This window comes from Stegastes partitus, unplaced genomic scaffold (assembly GCF_000690725.1).
Source record: "Stegastes partitus isolate 25-593 unplaced genomic scaffold, Stegastes_partitus-1.0.2 Scaffold838, whole genome shotgun sequence".
Taxonomy (NCBI): Eukaryota; Metazoa; Chordata; class Actinopteri; family Pomacentridae; genus Stegastes; species Stegastes partitus.
Genome location: NW_007578569.1, coordinates 52018 through 73873, shown reverse-complemented (window position 1 = coordinate 73873; position 21856 = coordinate 52018). Strand labels below are relative to the sequence as shown.

Genomic DNA, 21856 nt, shown 5'->3' with positions numbered 1-21856 from the left:
TTTGGTGCAACTGTTGCTACTTTAAATGTCATGTATGAATAATGTTGGCCTGGTTTGAATATTGATTGTTTGATCTGCTGTTCATTCTTGTCGTATGACACCAAGTTAGGCTTTATTCATGTTCTTTTGTGTCAATATTGTATACGTATATTGTAAGAGTTCAACACATTGGAAGTCTACGAATATATTAGACAAAGTTTCAGTCACATTCAGTTCAAAATGCCAAATTTTACACTATTTATTGGCATAAACTCGTGTTCTTTTAATCAGCGATGCCAGTCTCAAGGACAAACTGGATACTCAAGATGTAAAGCTGTTCTCAAGAAATTTGAAAAGTAAGGAAGAGTACTGTGTCTGAGTACAAGTTTCTTCCTTCAGAGACTATAAGATGTCTGGTATAGCTTTTATAGAAGCGATACTGAAACCCTGACAGTGACGAACTGCCCTAAAGGCCAGACCTGAATGTGACAGATGTTGTACAGAAGCCTGTACCCTAACCCTAACCCTAAACTGAGAATAAATAAGAGACTGCCAAAGAGTATAGAGCTGTGTGAAGTGCTGAAGGAGGTTTAGTATAACGGGTCGTAACATTACTGGAGAAAACTTCTCCACCGTCTGTTCAGCAGAGTTCAATATGTGTGCTCAATGCAAACTTCCATCTGTTTGAGTTTCACTTACATAGATGAAATACAAACTAGAAATGTCAAGGCATATTTTTCAAAAGGTATATTTATTTATTTTTGCCTGTAATTACATCTCTATTTACAGTAGTATTTCAGCCATCACAGTTGCTTCAAATCACTGATGAAAACAAAAATGTTAGTTACTTTCCCAACTTGAGAGAAATGTCAAGCTCATAACTCTTTTTTTAAAATTTTACCAGGAAGCACGGGCTGCAGAAACATTTCACACACACTGCTCTCCTGTTCGCCAACGCTGGCTGCCAACTGCTTGGTTTAACTACTTTATAGTGCGCTGCTTTGGTTATTCAAAGACAACTCACACCTGACCCTCACCTCCGGCGGAGGAGGATTCACATTTGGCCGTCAACACACAAAGTATTCAGACTTTTGCGTTTTTCTAGTTTGAGTTTTCACAACATGGAATCACAGTGGAGGACTATTGAGCAAGGAGCAACGCTCACGTCAAAGAGAAACGAGATCTCCCCCAGCATGTGCATATATGAAATAACTGATGGTGTAAGTATTCTCTTACATAGATTAGGACTGGAGCAGACTACATTATCAATCTGATCCACTGAACACAAGTCTCCAGTGTGTGCTGAAGGTGTGACGACGACTGAAAGGTTTACTGGAGTACATCTGCATCAGGAAAGTTTGATAACTATTATTTCTTTTTAGCATGATAGGAAATTTGTATCAGGGTTTTAAAAATCACTGCCACCCAGGGGAAAAGTTAGTGTTGTATAAAAATTGAACGGATATGGCACAGCAGTGGGAACGAATGGGGGGCCTGCTAAAAGGCCCATGGCCACAAAAGGAGACTTCCACAGCTGAGACAATGGACTAAAAGCGCTAATGATTTTCAGTTTCTCAGATTTTTCTGACAGCTCTGCTTTCTTGGAGAGATATTCAACATACTTCATTCAATGTGATCATATTTAATAAATAGAGTGCCATAGTGTCACTGCACAGTAGCTTTAAGTGCAATCTTCAGTTGCCCACTGACGCAAACATGTAGGTAGTGGCTCTGCTCCATCCGTCATCCATCCTGCAGGACGTGGACGCAGCAGGAGGCCTGTTGGTGGCAGCATCACGCTGTGAAGCTGTCTCTTTACAGCAGCCCAGGAAGTCTTTAAAGCAGTAGCAGCATTCTCAAGTGGACTAATTTAACCCTGAATGTGCAATCTGACAGATGAGACTGAAGCAGTTTTTGGCTAAACAATAGGGGAGAAATTATAGACCCAAGGCTGTAAGTGCTGGAACAGATGCCTCTACTAGATACTAACAAATTGAAATCATTCTGTTTTTGCTTAAAATTTATGAAGATTTGGTTTCATTTTGACACAACCGAGTCATTTTCTGTTGATTAGTGGCATCCACTGTGCTTCCTTGTTGCGCCACAATAAATCATAAATACTTTGGTGCTCCCACCAGCGCAGGATTCAGTGTGTTCTCCCTCGCTCAAGTTGCTCACAGAGGTCCTACACAACTCAGCTGTGACTGGATAGTTTTACACTTAAAAGCCATGGAAGGAGAAAAGGGTCCAAGATGGAAGTCATGTTGTCATGAACCCAAACGACAACATCATCACAGAGGGAGGAGATTTAAGATGTACTCATAGCTTATTGGTTGACTTGAAGAATCCAACTGAGGCCTCAGATTAAAGACCAGCAGAAGATGCTGTTCTTTTTTTGGGAACCCAGAGCTCAGCAGAAAATACTCCCGCGATAAAAACAACCGGGTCAATATTTCAGCAATGGCATGTCAGACCCAGCTCTGCTCAGCAGCATTAGTTCTCCTTCCTACCAGGCAGCTCTCTTCCACTTGACTGTGCAAGTCCCTTCAAACACAACATGGAGTGAAGATGCACCGGACTGCAGATTGATTTTCTCTCGCTGACATACTGCTGCTGGGTGCGCTCTGACAGAATAATGGGAAGGTGGACTTGCATCTGGATTATCTAGAAAGTGCTAGATTTTCCCTTTGCTCGACATGGCTGACACTAGTCTAACGCTGAGGCGATGTCACAGGAAAAGGACAAATCTAGATAACCCAGACACGACCAGGACTGACAGCATGTCCGGGGTTCACAGGTGGGAGGTGACACTTAAAATTTGTAGCCAGCAGGGGACCCTTTGTTGTCTTTGTTGCTCTCCAGGGAGAAAGGAGGAATGCGAATGTCAAAGTGAGATCCGTCGGTCCTTTCGATACGAAACGTCCCCCTGAACACAGAAAACAGGACTGAGTGACTAAACGGGACATTATGAGTACAGAAAATACAGAATCTTAAAATAACAAATTAAATATGACAAGAACTTAACCATTGTTTGACAGTAGGCTTACCACATGTGACCACAGGGGGATTGTAGAGACACATGGCTGCTGTACTGGAAGGCTGGCTGTTCTTTAGATAACACTGGCTCCTGGTATGACAAAAACACAAATACAGTGATTCAATACATGCAAACTCCATCCTTTGAATGTGACACGATGAACGGTTAATATTTATTAAAGTCTTGTTTTCACTGATATGCTGCTTCTGATCAGATCATTTTGATTTAAACCTGCATTCTACATAATGGTCAGCAGGGGGCAACTCTTTTGGTTGCAAAAAGAGATCAGATTTTATAAAAGTTTACAAGAAAACAACCCTCCTCCTCACTTGATCTGTTACTTCAGTAAACAATTTTCTAATGACTTTATGGTCTCCATCACTAGTGCAATGGCCTCTTCAATACAGCATTTAGCAACAGCAGCAATGATGGTCCCATTTAGAAAAACACGGATGATGAAGCGGGCTATGTTTTAAACCATGGCTACTGTGTGTGGTGTCCACCATTACTCAGTCAAATCCATCACTCGCCTGCTTCACCCGACTTCAACAGATTGCGACATCAAATTCCTAACTCAAGGCTTCAGAACACCTGCCTACATCCATCTTTTTTATACAGTTCATGCTTCTAACTCAATGTTTGTTGCCGTTTCTCTTTCACATTAAGACTGGTGTGTTTACATGCCTTCATGGTGAAGACACTGTGAGGAATGGGATGTGTTTATCAAATGATCCAGTAGCAGTTCAGGAAACGTGTTCATAGCATGACACAGCAGAACTACAACGCTCCCACTATGGAAAGAGTCTACTGGATATTGCATTTGTGTGTGCTGCATGTATGCTAACCCTGCCGACGACACCTCGTCCTCGGACCGTCTCCAGGGTTCCTGCCAGGCTGAAGATTCTCCAGTGCCTCTCTCTCAGCTGAACCACCTCGTTACTCAAATTCTCCAGACGGATGCAGTAGCGCCACTGCAGGAAGACCACCGACACGTTAATATTTTTTATGGTAAGTTCACAGTTTCGCTGTTTGTGCTTGGCATGATCAAAACGGTGCCACTCACCCAATAAACATGGGCGTTCTGGGCCTCCTGAGAACAAGAAGGAACTGCCATTAGACTTCAAACTGACTAAAGAGATGCATTTAAGTGACAATCTAAACAGAAAAGGGGCTGCAAGCTGCCCACGGATGAAGATGTTAACATGCAAACCCAAATACCACCAAGGACAAGGTGTGAGCGGGCGTGGCTCAGGTTAAATTTTTAAAGATTCACTTACCCTCACTCCCATGTAGAAGGGGATGACAGTGACTCGGATGTTCTCAGTGGTCTCCCTGTGGACGTCTGACAGCTCCAGCCACGGGTGGTTCTTCTCCTGCCAAGCCTTCAGGGTGTCTCTGGCTGTGAACGGAGGAGCTACAGACCCCAGAAAAGGACAAAACACACAAATATTTACTGAAGACACAGTTTTTCCTCTGTTTTATATTACAGCTACAAACTATAAAGATCTGAACCACAGGTCAAACTATAAATGAAAGTTTTTGGTTATCAGGGAAATACATGCATTTCTGATTACTTCCACAAGAACAATAAAACTACAAACATTTTACACAAACCCAGACAACACAGGTTGAAGATTCAGAAACAACCACCTAAACTTACATGATCTGCATAATGGATCTACAAAACCTGACTTGTAAACCCAATATTTAACTTGGAAAACAATTTTGTAAGGATTTTATGAAAAACTAATGACATTAGTGCACGAAAACACGTTCACTGTATGTTCATTATGAGGTTTACACAGTAGGAAGTTGGTGGTGTACACACAGTCAGTGAAGTGAACCATTGTGCACTATGAAGGGTTTGCGTGTGCCGAACAGCATTTACATTTTGCAGGGTTGTACATGAGGAAGCGCTCAAACAGTTCGTGCTGGATGGGAACCTGCTCTGCAGAGTTATAGGGCAGGATGTCTTCATGGCTCACATAGTCCAGACCTGAAGGAAGAAGCACAGACACACTGTCACACTGGGCCGGACGCAGAACAATTACTACCACATCAGATGGGAATCTTTCATCCTGTGGGAGCTAAACTGCTCACTGGGATCAGAATCAAGTCTGCTGCACTCAAATGCAATGCTGGGAATTTTAATGCTGTTTCTCAATCCAAGGTGGAACTGAAAAAGTTGACACTGAGCTGGACAGTGTCTTCAGCAGCACTATAAATCTATTGTCAATTTATCACTAAAACCTCATTAAAGAAGACCACAACCAGTCATGAAAACTTGCAGACTATAGTATCCATAACTGATACAGAGAGCCAAAAACTCGGTCTGTCTTTAAACAAAAAGAAAACGGAAGTAATGGTAATTTCAAAGAAAAATGTCATCCCAACCTGTAACATATAATTAGACCAAGAAATACTGAAGCAGGTTCATCATTTCAAATATCTCTGTTCATGGATGTGAAACAGAAATCACATGTAGAGTAGCTACTCTCAGCTGCTACATTCGACCAGTTCTGATGTGTGGATGTGAATCTTGGAACATAAATAATAAAATCACTGCAGCAGAGATGTGGTTTTACAGACACATGCTACGTACATCTTATATGGAAAGAATAAGCAATGGAGATGTAAAATTACTAAACACAAATGATATGCTATTGAACTTCATGAGGATACAGCAAGCAGCAGTTTTTGGACACATCATAAGGAAAGAAACCCTGGAATATATCATCACAACTGGAGAAATGAATGGAGGAGAGGACGAGGCAGACAGAATGAAAACGATAGACGGCTGCTTACCTGGAATGGCGTACAGAGCTCTGCTGTCATCATGGTTGGCAAGAAACGTCACTGCCTCCGTCTGAGAGCGCTGAGACTGTCGAACACAGAACAGAGCAACAGTCACACACCTGGAGACTTAGAGACTACCAGCAATGACAGTGAGGCTACATCAAAACCACACACTAACATGCTGTCACTTTAAATCGCTTAACTGCTGCTACGTCTATGCACATGAACCTGATGTTTTTGGATACTTAAAAAACAGACTTTTGGAAAGCTACTGACCCCCTTCTAGTTTTAAAACTCCAGGGTTGTGATTTTATGAGGACGGACAGAAACCGAGGCTTTTGGAAACAGAGAGACACGTTCCCTTCCTCACTGGGCCTCACTGTCGCTGCATGACTACTTCCTTTGTCACGTTCCTCACAAAGACCTCACAGAGACGTCAGCTTTCACCACCGACTTGTAAGTGTTGCTGATCTTGTGGTTTCTGTTAGCTGCTGTTGTGCAGTTACAGAAATCTTTGGGTTTATTTTTTGCCAATCCAGTTCTTTCTCCTCCTGCTTCATGTTTACACCAGCTCACGCATGTTCAGTGTCCGTGAATGATCAAGTGACGTTTTTCCGTGTCATTTTAAACATGTTTAAAGTTGTGCCAGTGTGAGTGCTCCAGAGGGTTTTCTATCGCCCCCAAACTAAAGGTTGCTCTTTAAAACAGGCCCTAAATATAGCAAAATGGCAGGTTAAAATGATGTACGGTTTAAAATGAAACACCTGTTTGGACTCTTGGAGCATATTCTAGATATAAACAAAACAAAAGACTGAGTCCTGAATGATTACCTGACCTGGCTAAGAACATAACTCACTATATGGGGGCAGTCTCTGGTGTCGATGAGAACTTGGTAGTAGGTGTGAGTCTTCCCCTTCACCTCCTTGGAGCCGTGGGCTCCTGGAGGCTCAGCTTCGCTGAGGGAGGAAACACCAACAATCGTATTTGACAAAACCACCACACGATGGCCCCAAACTCAGGTAGAGTGGGGTCTGTCAGCACAGTGCGCTGTAAATGAAGGCTTACTTCTCAGACATGGGCGTGGCAGGGGTGATGTCTCGGTCATAGAGTCGGGCGTGCCAAGGAAACAAGACAATGCCTCTGTAGCCAAACACACTGTGGAGAAACAGCTGAGGAGGACACAACAACATGGTGAAATGGATAAATCACAATGAGATTATATATGCAGGATGTTTAATACAGCATAGGTTAGATGGGATTATAGTCACTTGACAAGATCACACACATGTGCTATAATAACAAAACTAAGTTTGATGTTTATCATGATGTGAAAACAGCTCAGATCGAGCTATACATTACAACAACATCCACTGACCTAAATGATTTGTTAACATCACAGCAGGAATCAGAGCTAGACCAGGCAAAAGGGGCCTTTTCACTGCAGGAACTCGGAGCAGGCACAAGGTGGCACAAACATTTACGGGCAGCGCCCCCTAAGCAGCCCTTTCAGAGTGGGATCTACTGGATTCACGAAGGGATGTATTGATTCTGCCGCAGCGTCAGTTCTGAGCATGCCACAACCGTGACACCAGTGCTGCTGGTCGCTGCGTTGTTGGCCCACGTGGCAAATCTGATGGCAGCTTTTGATAGGAGAGGACTGCTAGTCAGCAGCTTTTTTAAATAAATGGAGTTTGTTGTTACCAAAGTTGAACAAATTAGTATCAAGCACCTCCAAGCAGTTTTTCAGGCCTGCTCAGAGGTACCTACTCTGAAAAAGAGGTTTGAAAAGGGCGGTTCCTGCATTCAGAGCAGCCCGCGAGTTCCTGCAGGGGAAAATGGTCTCATCTGTGTTTTGAGATCAGTATGAAGGGTGTAAGTCTTACCTGTCCTGTTTCATATTTGCCGTGTTGTTTCACAGCCTCAAACACTCCCACAGTCTCCAAAATCTTCCCTTCAGGCCTGTTCCTGCCAAATACAGGCAGCCCCATTACACACTGGACCTTGTATAGTGATCAAAACATGGGGAGTGACATCAAAACATCATCATATATGGACCAACACAAACACCACATAAGTCCCTGAGGAGCCTCCACAGGAAATCCCCCGGGTGTGAAGAGGCTTCAGGATTTTCTCGCCTATATAGAAGATTTACATTCAGCCCTACAGGAAGGACAATACTGCTGCCTGCCTTTGGTCATAATCTCAATCACAACTTTGACATGATTGAATAAAACACGACCTTCAGCCTTGAAACAACACACACACACACACACGGCATACTACCGCTGACAACAACAGCTGGTCAATTCAAATAAATAACACGCATACTTCTGCTCCTTGCACAGCTAATCTTCACGACAGAGATGAATAGTGGGGATTAATGAAGTGGATATATGGACTATGGATTTAATATTACACAATAAGTGGGTTGCAGGTTATTTTTTATGGGTGTATTGCACAAGAATAATCACGAGCTAACCTGATTTTACTACGAGAAATATGGTTACAAAACAAAATCCTCTAGATTCTGGTCAAATACCTTCAGTGCATGTCAGGAATGATGTAGTACTACACTTGACTCAAAGATGGAACCTCACCAGCTGATGGAGACTATTTTAATATCCTGCCACTGTAGTGAATATAAAGCAGTTACATTTAGCCATGTTAAGAAGCTAGTTATACTATCGTGTCCATTACTGACTCAACTGAATGTCTCCCCTAGAAAACGTAAGAAAATAGTTATTAAAAGAGTGACAGTGACGTAATCAAATTGCTTATTTTGTTGGACCAATTGTCCAAAGCCCAAACAGTTCAGTCTGTTGTAATACAGACGAAGAAAAGCAGCAAATCCTCCTGTTGCAGAAGCTGGAACCACAGAGTGCTTCGTATTTTTTACTCCAGTGATGGACCAGTATGGTGAAATTTCTACCAATCTCCTAATCCTTTCACCTCTACCTGCTAGGAACAACGTAGAGATAACTTTAATTTTAAAATGCAAATGTTGCAGGGGCTATGTGAGTTTCCATCCATCCATCATCTCTACACCTTAATCCTCACTAGGGTGGTGGGGGGCGGAGCCTATCCCAGCTGACTCAGGGTGAAGGCAGGTTCACCTGGACAGGTAACCAGTCTATCACATGTGAGTTTGTATTTTTTTTAACAGGTACATTTTTCCGTTGAATCAGGAATCTAGACCATTTATGGAGACAGTACCAAAGTAGGTGACTAGCACGCCTTGCAAATATGCTGCCGGTTTTTCCTTTTTTTGTTGTTCCATCATTACCATATGTCATGTGAAATACCAGGAAGAAATGAGAAGTGGAGCACTTGTGTGTTTGTGAGTGAGCTACAGAGAGAGGTACTCACCATCACAACAACACAGCATGGAAACAGTTCTGCACAGGATGTAATCTGCTTGTGGCTGCTTCATAAGTGCATTAGTCCTTTAGTGACACTGAAACTATCAAATCATTTTTCAAAAGATAAAAAAATGTTTAGACCCTCCTAAAATCTGGAAAACTTGAATTTAATTCGTGCATAAATACATGAAACAATTAACAACTGATAATAAACCACTATCAACAGCCTGCGTCCTTCTTGATATCTATAGTACTGCATCACAAGCACTTGAGTACTAAGAGGGTACTTGTAGCTTTTTTTTTTAAAAGAAGTCCTACAATATATGACCTGGCCCAAAGCTATTCATGACAGATCATTTCATCTGAAACGGCTCTTGTTTTGTGAATTCAGTCTAAACCCAGTGATCCAGAGATTTAGTGGAAATAATGTTGCTTAAAGGGGAATCATTACAATTTTCATTTATAAGTAATGCTCCATATTATTTTTTTTTTCCTGACAGCTTGATAGAACAGGTTTTTTGGACAGACTTAATAAAGCCAACTATTCACCTGTGTTCCTATTAAGATAAAAATACCTTCCTTCATCCTGGTTGTAAAAGAAAACTCTCTCCAGTAAATGATGCAAAATATGCAGGAATGTACCAACAGACTCATACACAAAGGCACCTGGTCTGAGCAGCTCTCCAAACCATTCGTCTGGTCAGTTTCTACCTCTGCAACAATCTGAGAAATGTCAATACACTGTGGCCAGAGATAATCACTAATCTAAATTTAGCCAGCCCACTGCAGCCGCTAGAACCAGCCCTGGTCAACAGCTCCACTTGCCAATAAACAGAAACTATCCGTTTCATTTCAGCCCGTTCCTTCTGCCCCAGAGGAGCGAAGGCAGGTCGCTGTGCCACCCAGCTGTCAACATGTCGCTGAGAAGCTGGCAAAAATAGCAGCGAGACCAGAGCTATGATTATACAATGAAGGGCTTACATAAACAACAGTGGGGAAATACAAGACGGTGCTGAATCACTGCTGCTTTCCCAACCACTGGGGGGCCATTCACCCACCTGTACACTCACCTGCTCTATCTCTCACAGAGGACATAGTTCAAGGACAGTCTTCCTGTCTGTCTGTCTGTCTGTCTGTCTGTCTGTCTGTCTGTCTGTCTGTCTGTCTGTCTTTATGTACCTTTATCTGGTTGGTCTGATGAAGGCAGATAGAAAAACACGAGTGTGTCTGTCTGCTGGATCAAAGCCACCTTCCTCTTATTCCAACATGGATGTGATCCCAAAGTAGAAGCTGAGGGTGTAACCACTCATGCAACAAACAAATATATATATATTTTTTAAAAACAGAAAAACAGACAGATTACAGAGCCACATGAATAAAACATTGTAAGTTGTCTGCAGAGTTACGATGACTGTCCACATGTGACTAATGATAGCTCTAAGTCTGTAAGCTCTGGTCACATGTCCAGACTCAGTGAAAAAAAATCTACTTGGTCATGGTGTGTGAGGATGGTTTGATTTATCCACCAGTTAAAGCTACTAAAACACCGCATTTCTATTTATATATGACATATCACTACATCAGACAACAAAAGGTTTGCATATACATAGAGAGTTCATGTACATGATGCTACAGTGTCGATCCCAACAGGTCATTTAAGTGCTGCAGGCTCAGGGTCCTGGTACACTGTTGTGGTGCAGGCGGGTGGCCAATTCAAGGAGAAACCTGAACCCTTGATCCCTACAGCGAGGGGATCCAGTGGCTCTGTTCTGCTGTGGGGAGCATTTGTTCACTTACAGAGAAGGATCACTGCATATTAATACTCAGATGTGCTAAATGATCATCTTTAGCCTCTGACGAAACATTTCCATCCCAACAAGAGCGAGCTTTTCCAGAGTAACTCCCATTCATAGTGCACAAGGTGTCACCGAACAGGTTGAGCGTGAATTATTATGGCCTTCACCAGATCTCAACCCAGGTGAACCCTTCTGGGGGATTCTGGCCGACATGTTAGATAACTCTCTCCACCACCATTATCAAAATACCAATAGGGAATATCTTAATAGGGTAGGATGGTGTTTATCGCTCCAGTGAAGCTGCACAGACTTGGAGAATCAATGCTAAGGTGTATTGAAGTTGTTCTTGCAAAAAGTGGTAGCCCAACCCCTTACTGGTACAATTTATGCCGTTTTTTTTCCCTTTAATAAAGAATTCATTTTAGAAATGTGGTAAGAGACTTCAGTACGACGCCTATGCCAAGGGAACTGTACCTTAAATATTTCTGGCTTTTTTAAATCAGTCCCCTAAATAATAGCACTCTGTGAAGAAATTAGATTCTACGTGACCTCGATTTCAGCCATTTAATGAACAGTATTAGCTAATGACACATGACCATGTATTATAATATTTAAAGTCATAATTAAATGTTTTACACTGAAAAAAGCTCTCCGCCTCCTTTAACCTTGCGTGAGAACAGAGCAGCAAGAATTAATCAAGTCATTCCTTGTCAGCTACTAAAAAATACAGCAGCTATTTTGATGATCAATTACATGCTGAATCATTTTTAAAGAGAAAAAGCCCAAATTCTCCACTTCCAACTTCTTAAATGGTAATATTTTATCATTTCTTTCCTCCTCTCTGACAGTAAGCTGAATATCTTTGGGCTGTGGGCAGAAGAAGACATTCGAGGACGTCATCTTGGGGTTTCAGAAACACTGATCGACATTTCTTGAAATTTTACAGATCAAACCACTAATTGATTGATCAAGAAAAATACTGACAATGGAAATCATTAGCTGCAATCTGACTAAATAAATTAAAGAACTTTTTAATTGAATGTTGTGGGGAAAAACAAATAATCCTGACTGAGAGCAAGTAGACGAACATTCTACTCAAAACGTTTTGTGAGGATAAACCACATGGAATTACTGAAAGGCAACGAGGAGGTGTTTAATTGATGGTAATGAGATGACGTTGGAAGTTAAAGCTAATCACTGTGAAGCACCAAAACACATCCAAAGACAGCAGACAGAGGTGTTTAACAGATCTGAGCTCCAGGCTGGGTTTTGCTGTAGTAAAACAGAACAAATGCTGTTTTACTAGGGTGACGTTTAGAAACACAAGGTGCAAACACAGACTGTTTGCAGAATTCAGGCTACACGTTGGCCTCATCTTTGTTCACAAGTAGACAACAAAGTTGGTCTGTGACATCTTTTAACTCTAACCCTAACGCTACTTATCCTCTTCAAAAGCCTTTTACTTACATTATCATCTATTATACTTTGACTTCCAATGTATTTAATCCTCTTAAATTCAAAATATCTCCATTTACCTTTGTTAAATCCTTTTATTATTCGGTATAACATCCACTCTCTGACCTAACTCCATGTATGCTAACCACACCCATGGTGCTTATTTGGATTTTCACATGTCAACACTGTAATTCTTGTTATTTCAAGTTTTATGGTCAAAGCAAACTTTCATATTCATGTCACTGGTGTTAGGGTTAGTATTACTTTAGAGAAAGGACGTCCTTCTTACATGCACTTTTGTGCCTTTTTGACTTGTCTGATTTGAATATGCAGATGAAGGGACGGGAGTGTCACCCTGATCTCCCAAAAGACTGAAACAGATGTGCCACGGAAAGATCTCAGGCTCAGCTTGTCATATATTTAATCTTTCTTAGCCAACACTTTAGGATATCTAATGAGAGGCCGCTGAACACAGAGATCTGATGTTGACTACACTGAGGTTACTATTGTTATATGCTGCTGTTTGTTCTTTGTACAGGACAATGACTGGACCTTTATCAGGACTATGTTAAATGGTGCACATTAAAGAATAAGAGATCCAGCAGCAAATCTTAAATCGACCAACACAAAAGGAAAGAACATCTGGTAAATACAGTCAAGTCTGGACAATTCAGACTGTTGCATTACCGACTACTAATGTTGGTCTTTCTTAAACGTGGGACTTCATTACTGAACAGTGGTCCACGGTGGATGTTAGCCTCCTTAACTGAGTGATGTAATGATTTGACTCAGCAGGCTGGAGGCAGTCTGTCAGTTGCTCAACCCATGCTTGCTAGCTAAGCCGCTAGCTAATGAACAGCAGAGGACGACTGTACTTTTGTAGTTTTCTGCTGCTAATTGCCGGTTCACATGAGCACACCGAGCTCACGGTTCGGGCACCATCACCAGACACATGTCCCCCCAACAACAATGTGGTCAGTGTCTTTCACTCACAGTGCCATCTTGAAGAGCTCGCACTCGGCTAAAGTCTTTAGCCTGTTAGCTCAGACTGAGGAGGACACTGGCTGCGTCTCTTACCGTGACGACATGAACCTCCTCGGCTGAACAGCGCCGGGCAGTCCGCAGGCTCGGCACTGGAACCGCGGTCTGAACGCCTCGAAGCCGCTGGTGCTGTCAGCGACGCTCAGTATTCTATGTGTGTGCTTCTTGTTGTATTTACTGACACTGCTCAGCAAGCCTCGGCGTAACGCACAGGCCGCCATCTTTGCTGTCCTTACACGTTCACCCGCACGCATGCACATCAGGTCCGGACGCTGCATTCAGGAACCGATGGAAAGTAGGAACAACGAGAGCCACATTTCAGATACAGAGGCCTTAGTCACGTGTAAGTAATAAGAAGATAAAAGATGGAAGCACACAAATAAGGAAAGGCAAAACTAGTAAATTATGAAAAACGTGATTTTTTTTAACTCATCAAAGCTGTGCAAACGGGATTTATTAGATGCTCAGCAAGTGTAAATGCAGCTTCCTCCACAACTTATTTTGCTGTTCAGACATTGATATTTAGCATATACATGTTTATTTTAGGGCTGCAGGGTGGAGCAGTGGTTAGCACTGTGGCCTCACAGCTAGAAGGTCGGTGGTTCGTGTCCCGGTGAGGACACCCGGGATCTTCCTGCGTGGAGTCTCCATGTTCTCCCCGTGCAGCGTGGGTTCTCTCCGGGTTCTCCGGCTTCCTCCCACAGTCCAGAAACATGCTGAGGTTAATTGGTGATTGTAAATTGTCCGTAGGTGTGAATGTGAGTGTGCTTGGTTGTCTGTCTCTAAGTGTAGCCCTGTGATAGACTGGTTACCTGTCCAGGTGAACCTGCCTTCACCCTGAGTCAGCTGGGATAGGCTCCGCCCCCCATGACCCTGGTGAGGATTAAGGTGTAGAGATGATGGATGGATGTTTATTTTAAACATTTCATTTTCACATTAGGAGAGCGGTGTTTGGGGTGGTTCTAAATAAATAAGTGGGAACCCTGCTTCCCCTAAAATCTGCACATATGTATGGAAAAAAGACTTAAAGAGAAATAGGATGCAGCAGGTACAACGAGTTTTGTTTCCTACCAAAAATGCTTTCATTCAGCCGGTGAAAATCTCAATGTTTGTTTTTTGGAGTTTCTGAGGAGACCGTGAAGGCACCAAAGTGCTTACGTTGGCTGTAACGAGCAACATTTAGGTTGAATATGGAACAAAACATGATTATGAACGCATAGTGCAAACTTTTCAACTTTTTCCAAGATTATAAATGAGATTTTACAATTTCAAAAATGCGCATTTAAAAACAAAATTTAATTCCGTTGGTCACGTGATCGATTACGTCATTGCGTCACAAGGCCAACAACATGGCCGCCTGCTGGGTTGGTGTGTGTTGTGATGCTGAGCTGGTGGTCGCTGTTTAATGTTAAACTTCAATGTAGTCAATTAGAAAGCGACGTGCATCACTGAAAACATCCTCGAGAGAAAGGTGTGTGTAAGAGCTGATCTTCAGCGTTGGTGTGTTCAATCATGGCTTCCGCGTTTGTGGTCGGAGATAAATTCAGGAGAAAGGTGACAGAGCTGCTGGAAAACACGGACTCATCTCCGCCACAAACACTGAGAGAGGAACTGCAGGAGCTTCTGGAAAACCCCGAAATAAAGCTGTCCTTCAGCACAGCGAGAACACTGAAGAAATACCTTGAGGACAGCGGTAATAAGCGTTTATAACAGTCGTGACTGTGTTGACTTAGTGGCTCAGATGAAGCGTGTTTTGTGTGTTATAATACAAAAATAACAGCAATCTGGCAGTCACTTAGTTTAGGTCTCTGTGATTAGGCCTTAAAAACAGAAAAGTCAACATTCAAGCTGCTGCATATCTGATCATTTGGCGTCTAGCCTTCTGTTATTAGCTTCATACAGATGCTCTGTGCTGGAGAAGAGCAGTTCCTACTACAAGTATGAGCTGTGTTTCTCCAGCACAGACGCAGCACTGTATGGACAGGTTTGGCTGTAGGAGAATGTACTAGAACTCATATCAGCAATATGTGAAAGTATTATAGTGTTTCACACTTTCTTATGGCTGTATTTCTGCAGGACATCCTTTCTACCTGCATGACTTGTTGGAGGACAGCTCCCTGCACCTGCCTGAGGTGGTGAAGCCTCCCAGAGTGAGTGAAGACATGATGTCCTATCACTGCTATTACTTCCTCAAACGTCACAGACAGAGCAAAAGACACACATTTGTGCTCGGAATCACCAAACACCTTTTCTATTCACTTTGCTTTACAATTTTAAATCCGTTACAAACAGAAATTTACAAACAACATGCTGAGTTGAGGTATAGCTCAGACTGATGTGTTACAGCAGCTGAAGTTTAGTTTGTTGCTTCCGGTTGTTTGTAGGATTCTGTCCTTTGACTTTATTACATACCTGCAGCACCAGTCCATCTGGAGAGTTTCGTGCATCTAGGCACAACATTTCAGTCATAACTTCGTCAACGATCCACCCATTACCTATACACCGCTTCATCCTCACCAGGGTCATGGGGGGCGGAGTCTATCCCAGCTGACTCAGGGTGAAGGCAGGTTCACCTGGACAGGTAACCAGTCTATCACAGGGCTACACTTAGAGACAGACAACCAAGCACACTCACATTCACACCTACGGACAATTTACAATCACCAATTAACCTCAGCATGTTTCTGGACTGTGGGAGGAAGCCGGAGAACCCGGAGAGAACCCACGCTGCACCGGGAGAACATGGAGACTCCACGCAGGAAGATCCCGGGTGTCCTTACCGGGACGTGAACCGGCGACCTTCTAGCTGTGAGGCCACGGTGCTAACCACTGAGCCACCTTGCAGGCCTTTCTCCAACTACTTATAAATTACATGTAATTTTCAACATGCAGACAGGATTGATCAGGATCTAACAGCAAGTCTCACTGTCTACTTTTCCTCACCTACACAGGTGAGCCATCACACAGTTTATCAGCTGCAGTTACATTCTTTGTTTCATAGGGGACATGAAGCGGTGCCAAACATAATGCAGAAGTAAACCCATGTCTGAATGCCGTCACCTTAACAGACTGATGAAGCAGTAATGTTACGCGTCCCACGTCTGGAAAGGGCTTCGTTACTGGTTTTGATGGTTCCCCTCTCATACATCCATTGGTGTCACACTGCATTCACAACATATAGGACAGACAATCCAATCCTAGGTTCTATAATCAGATGATAGATGAAGCCTTATCTCTGCAACTTTCTCTATGTAATTTGAGTGCAGTTGTAGCCTTTCAAGTGCACAGACCTGTATATGTCTATTATTATTACGTGGTGAAAAACACTAAACTTCCTTCTTCTACTGCAGAATCCTGAGCTGGTCGCACGTCTTGAGAAGATCAAAGCCAAACTAGCCAACGAGGAATACAACAGGATCACACGTAATGTGAACACCCAGGTACGTTTGTATTTATATGAATAGTTAAAACATCTTAAGTGTGTCGAGGTCAAGATTCTGACACGTGACTGTTCTGTTGAAGCCTCTGTTGTGTAATTTTTATTCATGGTGGGAGACGACAGCTTTAATGTCACTTTTACAAAGAGAGAAAATCTGATTATGTTAGTTTCACAGTGCTGATTTGTGGAAGGGTATTCAGGAATAAATGGATTTTGCACATACGTAAAGAATATTTTTCTTTGTCTTTAGGAAATCAACCGAAGTGGAACCTTGGCAGATTTTGGACGGCAAGGTTAGCATGCTACATGTACCGTTGGTCAGCTTCTCATCGAGGCTGAATTATGAATCTTGAACTTGTTTCTTTCTCTCGTTTTGCAGTGCGGTCAGTCAAAGCAGTGCTGGTGACCGTGTTCAACTTCCTGGTTACCGTAGTCGCTGCTTTCGCCTGTTCATACATGGGCAGTCAGTATCTGTTCGCTGAAACAGCAGCGGTAAGGGAGCGTTCAGTTTCACATAAACATCGCTGTCAGTACAACAGCTCTGTAACTACGGCTGCTTTTATCAGATTTTTTACATTCAGTGAGTTTTATTGTTCTTGCTCTGGTTTTGTGATGTCTTTGCATCGTGTCATTATTCTTAAAGGCTTCTTTTTATAATGTGAGCTCTACCTGAACCTGAACTTGCTGTACTTTCTGATGCTCTCCAGCGGGTGATATCAGCTGTGATTGCTGCGTCTGTAGTCGGGCTTGCTGAGCTGTATGTCCTGGTCCGGACCATGGAGGGAGAACTGGGGGAACCATAGCAGCTGGACACAAGAAATGAGAGTTACAGTCACCTTTGGAGGCAAAGCCAGTGGGCTGCAGGAGCCCTCAAAGCAGAACAGCTTTGGGTAGCCCACCAAGCCTTGTGATTCAGATCTACTTTGCTGAGTTTTGTTTTTTTATGTGTCAGGGAAATTGGTGGAATTCATCCAGAGAAATCCACAGAATTTATAAACAGAGACACTCGTAGCACCAAATGGAAGCTGGAACTTCTGGGAAAAAAGCAACTTGGTTCCAAACGATGAAATATTTGATGTGTGACGTTCCACCTGCCCTTTTTTTAAAATGAAATCTAAATGTTGTTGATCTTTCTTATTTATTTCCATGTAATTTGTTTGTCAGATCTTTCTCTACAGCCTAGATTTTCTGTCCTTGTCGCTGCACTATGAAGTGAATGTTATTATTTCTTTTATTCTGTTCTAACATGTAATCATATTTAATTCATGATTGTTTAATAAAATCATCAGAACTTTTTTTTGCTTTTATTTTTAGAGCAGTAGAGATAGACAGGAAACGGGGGAGAGACCTGCAGCAAAGGGTCGTGAGCGGGAGTCGAACCCACGACTGCTGCATCAGGGAGCTACAGCCCTGTTCATGGGTCGCCCACCCGCCCAACTAGGTGAGCTGTAGGGTCACCAACATAATAAAACGAATGTGGGAATGTGCTTTTTTAATATTTTACCTCATTGCAAGTCATGGCGAATAACTATGCAAGTGTAGGCATATAGAACAACGTCTTTTTAAAAAGCCTGGTGTTGATATTCGATATTATTTTATTGCCAACAGAATCAACAAAAACATTGAAACCAACAGTTTATCTCCATATATTATCTGACTTTCCAACCCTGCTCATGCCTCTGCCCCCAGCCGACTGCTCCCTCCCAACATGTTCAACTTCACAAATGAACCACAGGTAGAGTTTAAAGTTTTATTTTTTTTTACTAAACCAAAAAAGAAAGCACAGTATTTATAACCTAATATATACTGACTGAAAAAAACTATTTGACCCCCTTTTGATTATGTCGGTTTTGTGTGTATCTCAAACTAACGCAGAGCTTCAAATAAAATCTGACATAAAACTAGTGGTGACGACACCAACAGAGAATATTTGACTATGGACTCATGGAACCTATTTCTGACCTTCACAGATTTTTATGGGTTTATTCAAACATGTTGCGCTTTGAAAAAAGACATGAAAGTTTAACAAGTGCACTCAAATGTCACTCAGGAGTCCTGACAAAGCAGCGGTAGAGCATCAGGTAGGAGGGAGACCAGGCTCTCTGAAATTTAAAACACATTTGCAGGTGAGCGAAGCTTGGCAGCAAAAGACAAAATTCAGAGTGTCATAACTGTAGGATCACGTATTAACTGCACACTATGGCACATGTTTATCTAAAACAGTCTGACACAACAGAAACCAAGATGTAAGCGTGACATCTATTAAACTTTTATCGTTGAGTGCTTTGTGACGTATTATTGTGGAAGTAAGAAGACTTTTCTCACTTATTGACTTGATTATTTACACAAATCTTACTTCTGTGCAATATGAAGGTGGCTTTCATTTAGTTGGATAACAGTGGAGCACGAAGGAAGAGTGTAAGTCAGGCTTTGGATACACATTCTTGACAGCAGGACTTTTTGGTTCTGGTCTTTTCATTGCTTTTGTCTGCAATAAAAAATACCACCTTTGAACTTACAACTGCTTTTATCGACTTTAAACTGGATTGGAAACGTTAATTCTCAGCTTTGGGTCATTTGCTCAGTAATTCTCAGCTTAGCAAACCTTGTCCAATGATAAAGACCATGACAGGTTAGAGAGTCCTTGAAAAAGCTACTAAATGCACCTAGAGCGAAGTCATTTTGACCATCCATCCATCATCTACACACCACTTAGTCCTCACCAGGGTCATGGGGGGCGGAGCCTATCCCAGCTGACTCAGGGTGAAGGCAGGTTCACCTGGACAGGTAACCAGTCTATCACAGGGCTACACTTAGAGACAGACAACCAAGCACACTCACATTCACACCTACGGACAATTTACAATCACCAATTAACCTCAGCATGTTTCTGGACTGTGGGAGGAAGCCGGAGAACCCGGAGAGAACCCACGCTGCACGGGGAGAACATGGAGACTCCACGCAGAAAGATCCCGGGTGTCCTCACCGGGACGTGAACCGGCGACCTTCTAGCTGTGAGGCCACGGCGCTAACCAGCGTTCAGCCCTCATTTTGACCTGTGTTTTCATTTTTCTCTGTAGCTGCCCTTTTTCTGACTCTGTGGCACCAGTCACTAATACTGTTTGCTAAACTGTTCCTACCTGACAGATGTGCTAATAATTATCCTCTGATCTGTGCTCACTGTCTCTGGTTTGAAGCGAACTATCGAGCCAACCAACACACAGAAAACAAATGATGATCGTACAGTACAGAGCCGTGATAAAAGACTTTCATGCTCTGAACAATAACACCATGTATCTTATTGCAAAACAGTCCCAGCATGACACAGAAGATCCCTTTTTGCTGATCCCTTCTCCAGATACAGATTCATATTTCTGTAAACTATCCTGTCCCTCTTGTCAAGTACTGTCATATCGCTGGAAGGATTAAAAGATGTAACCACATCTGGAATACAAAAAATAAAAGTATCTTCCTAAGATCTGAGATTTGACACCCGGATTAAAGGTTTATTGAAAGATTATTTGGTATTAAAGATGATTATGATGTGCAGAGCTCTCTGTCCAGCCCTGGACGAACAGTGGCCACTCCTGTCTGTCATATTTGCCTCTGTTATTATACCTCTCATGTAATATTTCAAAACTTAAATCCAGACCAAATTACAGAGCCTGTAAGCTGATAGACCCTGAGCTCTGGCTTTAATTTACTTCTTATTTTTCTCTTTTTTATTTCCTTCCCTCTGTCCATCTAAACCCCATGATACTTACAGTACAGAGAGATATGAAAAAAAATATTTTGACTTAGAAAATAATTATTCCTGTCGTGGTATCTTACGGCAAGGGATCATTTTAATCAGAATGTTTTGAAAGATAATACTCACGGGGTCGCAGCATTAAACCTGCCAGCTTAGAGCAGGAAAACAGGAGCTGGCATCTGTGAGGAGCATCCATGTCGTGTCCTCCAGCATCTCCACGGTGGAGACGGGTTTTTGGCTTACATGACTACTACTAGTCGTTTATTTACTGAAAAATGGACAAAATGTCAAAAGCTATATTTGCTTGGCTGCTTTCTTTACTGTAAACTTTAAAAAACAGAAAAAAGGATTTGTGGTTTAAATAAAAAAAGACACGTTGATGGACAACAATGTGCCATATGGATATAATAACTGGTAGATAGTAATATGACTATTACTTTACTCTAAATTTAAGGTATACTTGTCTTTTTCCATTATTGGCTGTTCTATACTTTTACTAAAGTGATTCCCAATCATGTCCATGTACCCACAAGGTGAACTAGAAATGACTAAATGGTTGAAATAGGTGAGTGTTATTTAAGTAAATGGTGAAAAGCTAACCGTGGCGATATGGTTAGGGTTAAGGTTAGACTAAATATAATGAATAATTGTTAAATATTTAATTAAAAGTAGCCTGACTGAGGATGGTTAAACATCTACAACTGCTGGATAAATGGTTAGAAACGTCCTGTTAGCTAGTAGTCGTGATGAATGATTAAACTAGTTAGCAAAAGGTAGCTTAATTGATGACAGCAAAAAGCTAAAAATACAAAATGGCTAAACACATTAATGGATAAATAAGATATGTCGCAAAAAGTAGCCTACTTATAATTGATGATGGCTAAATAGCTTAAATTCATAGATTAAGGGTTAAAAAGTTGGGTTAGCGAACAGTGACAGATAAAAACTAGTTCAGAAATAGTAGCCACCATGATGACAAGCAGCTGAAATTACTAAATGATAAGAAAAGTTTACTCAGCTAACAGTAGTCGATAAAATCTTTCAAAGTATTAAATAAATGTTTGTTACTATCAGGTCAAAGTAGGCCAACTGACAGATTAAAGAGTTAAAACTCCTAGCAAAGTTCTGACAGCTAAAAGGCCAAGTCTAAAAGACATTTGTGTGGCGTCACGTTGCTCTCTCCTTTTCTTTCCTTTTTTTTAA

At 41.9% G+C, this 21856-nt stretch overlaps 2 protein-coding genes across 3 annotated transcripts; one reads left to right on the top strand and one right to left on the bottom strand.

Moving 5' to 3' along the window:
• Positions 1 to 711: 711 nt before the first annotated feature.
• Positions 712 to 13696, bottom strand: poldip2 (polymerase (DNA-directed), delta interacting protein 2). 2 transcript variants are annotated; one of them, XM_008292844.1, is made up of 11 exons: positions 13500 to 13696; positions 7696 to 7777; positions 6878 to 6981; positions 6669 to 6768; positions 5822 to 5897; positions 4905 to 5012; positions 4294 to 4430; positions 4080 to 4106; positions 3862 to 3987; positions 3027 to 3106; positions 712 to 2905 (listed from the first exon to the last, which is right to left on the bottom strand). In XM_008292844.1, the coding sequence occupies exons 1-11, from the start codon at positions 13682 to 13684 to the stop codon at positions 2791 to 2793; spliced, it is 1140 nt and encodes a 379-aa protein (XP_008291066.1). In that variant the 5' UTR covers positions 13685 to 13696; the 3' UTR covers positions 712 to 2790. The 2 variants fall into 2 exon arrangements, with proteins under 2 accessions (XP_008291066.1, XP_008291067.1); XM_008292845.1 differs by having other exon boundaries at positions 7696 to 7771.
• Positions 13697 to 14799: 1103 nt separating this feature from the next.
• Positions 14800 to 18197, top strand: vma12 (vacuolar ATPase assembly factor VMA12). Its single transcript, XM_008292843.1, has 6 exons — positions 14800 to 15156; positions 15540 to 15613; positions 16814 to 16903; positions 17153 to 17195; positions 17282 to 17394; positions 17610 to 18197. Exons 1-6 carry the CDS (start codon positions 14976 to 14978, stop codon positions 17703 to 17705), a joined length of 597 nt encoding a protein of 198 aa, XP_008291065.1. The 5' UTR covers positions 14800 to 14975; the 3' UTR covers positions 17706 to 18197.
• The last annotated feature ends 3659 nt before the right edge of the window (positions 18198 to 21856 follow it).

Excerpts from the sequence above, each read along its gene's own strand:
- vma12 (XM_008292843.1), top strand. The coding sequence starts at position 14,976 with ATGGCTTCCGCGTTTGTGGTCGGAGATAAATTCAGGAGAAAGGTGACA. Across the intron at positions 17,196-17,281 it reads GGCAGATTTTGGACGGCAAG|TGCGGTCAGTCAAAGCAGTG; the intron begins GTTAGCATGCTA and ends CTCGTTTTGCAG. Across the intron at positions 17,395-17,609 it reads TGTTCGCTGAAACAGCAGCG|CGGGTGATATCAGCTGTGAT; the intron begins GTAAGGGAGCGT and ends GATGCTCTCCAG.
- poldip2 (XM_008292844.1), bottom strand. The coding sequence starts at position 13,684 with ATGGCGGCCTGTGCGTTACGCCGAGGCTTGCTGAGCAGTGTCAGTAAA. Across the intron at positions 6,769-6,877 it reads GCCACGCCCATGTCTGAGAA|CGAAGCTGAGCCTCCAGGAG; the intron begins GTAAGCCTTCAT and ends TTCCTCCCTCAG. Across the intron at positions 3,988-4,079 it reads AGAACGCCCATGTTTATTGG|TGGCGCTACTGCATCCGTCT; the intron begins GTGAGTGGCACC and ends GTCTTCCTGCAG.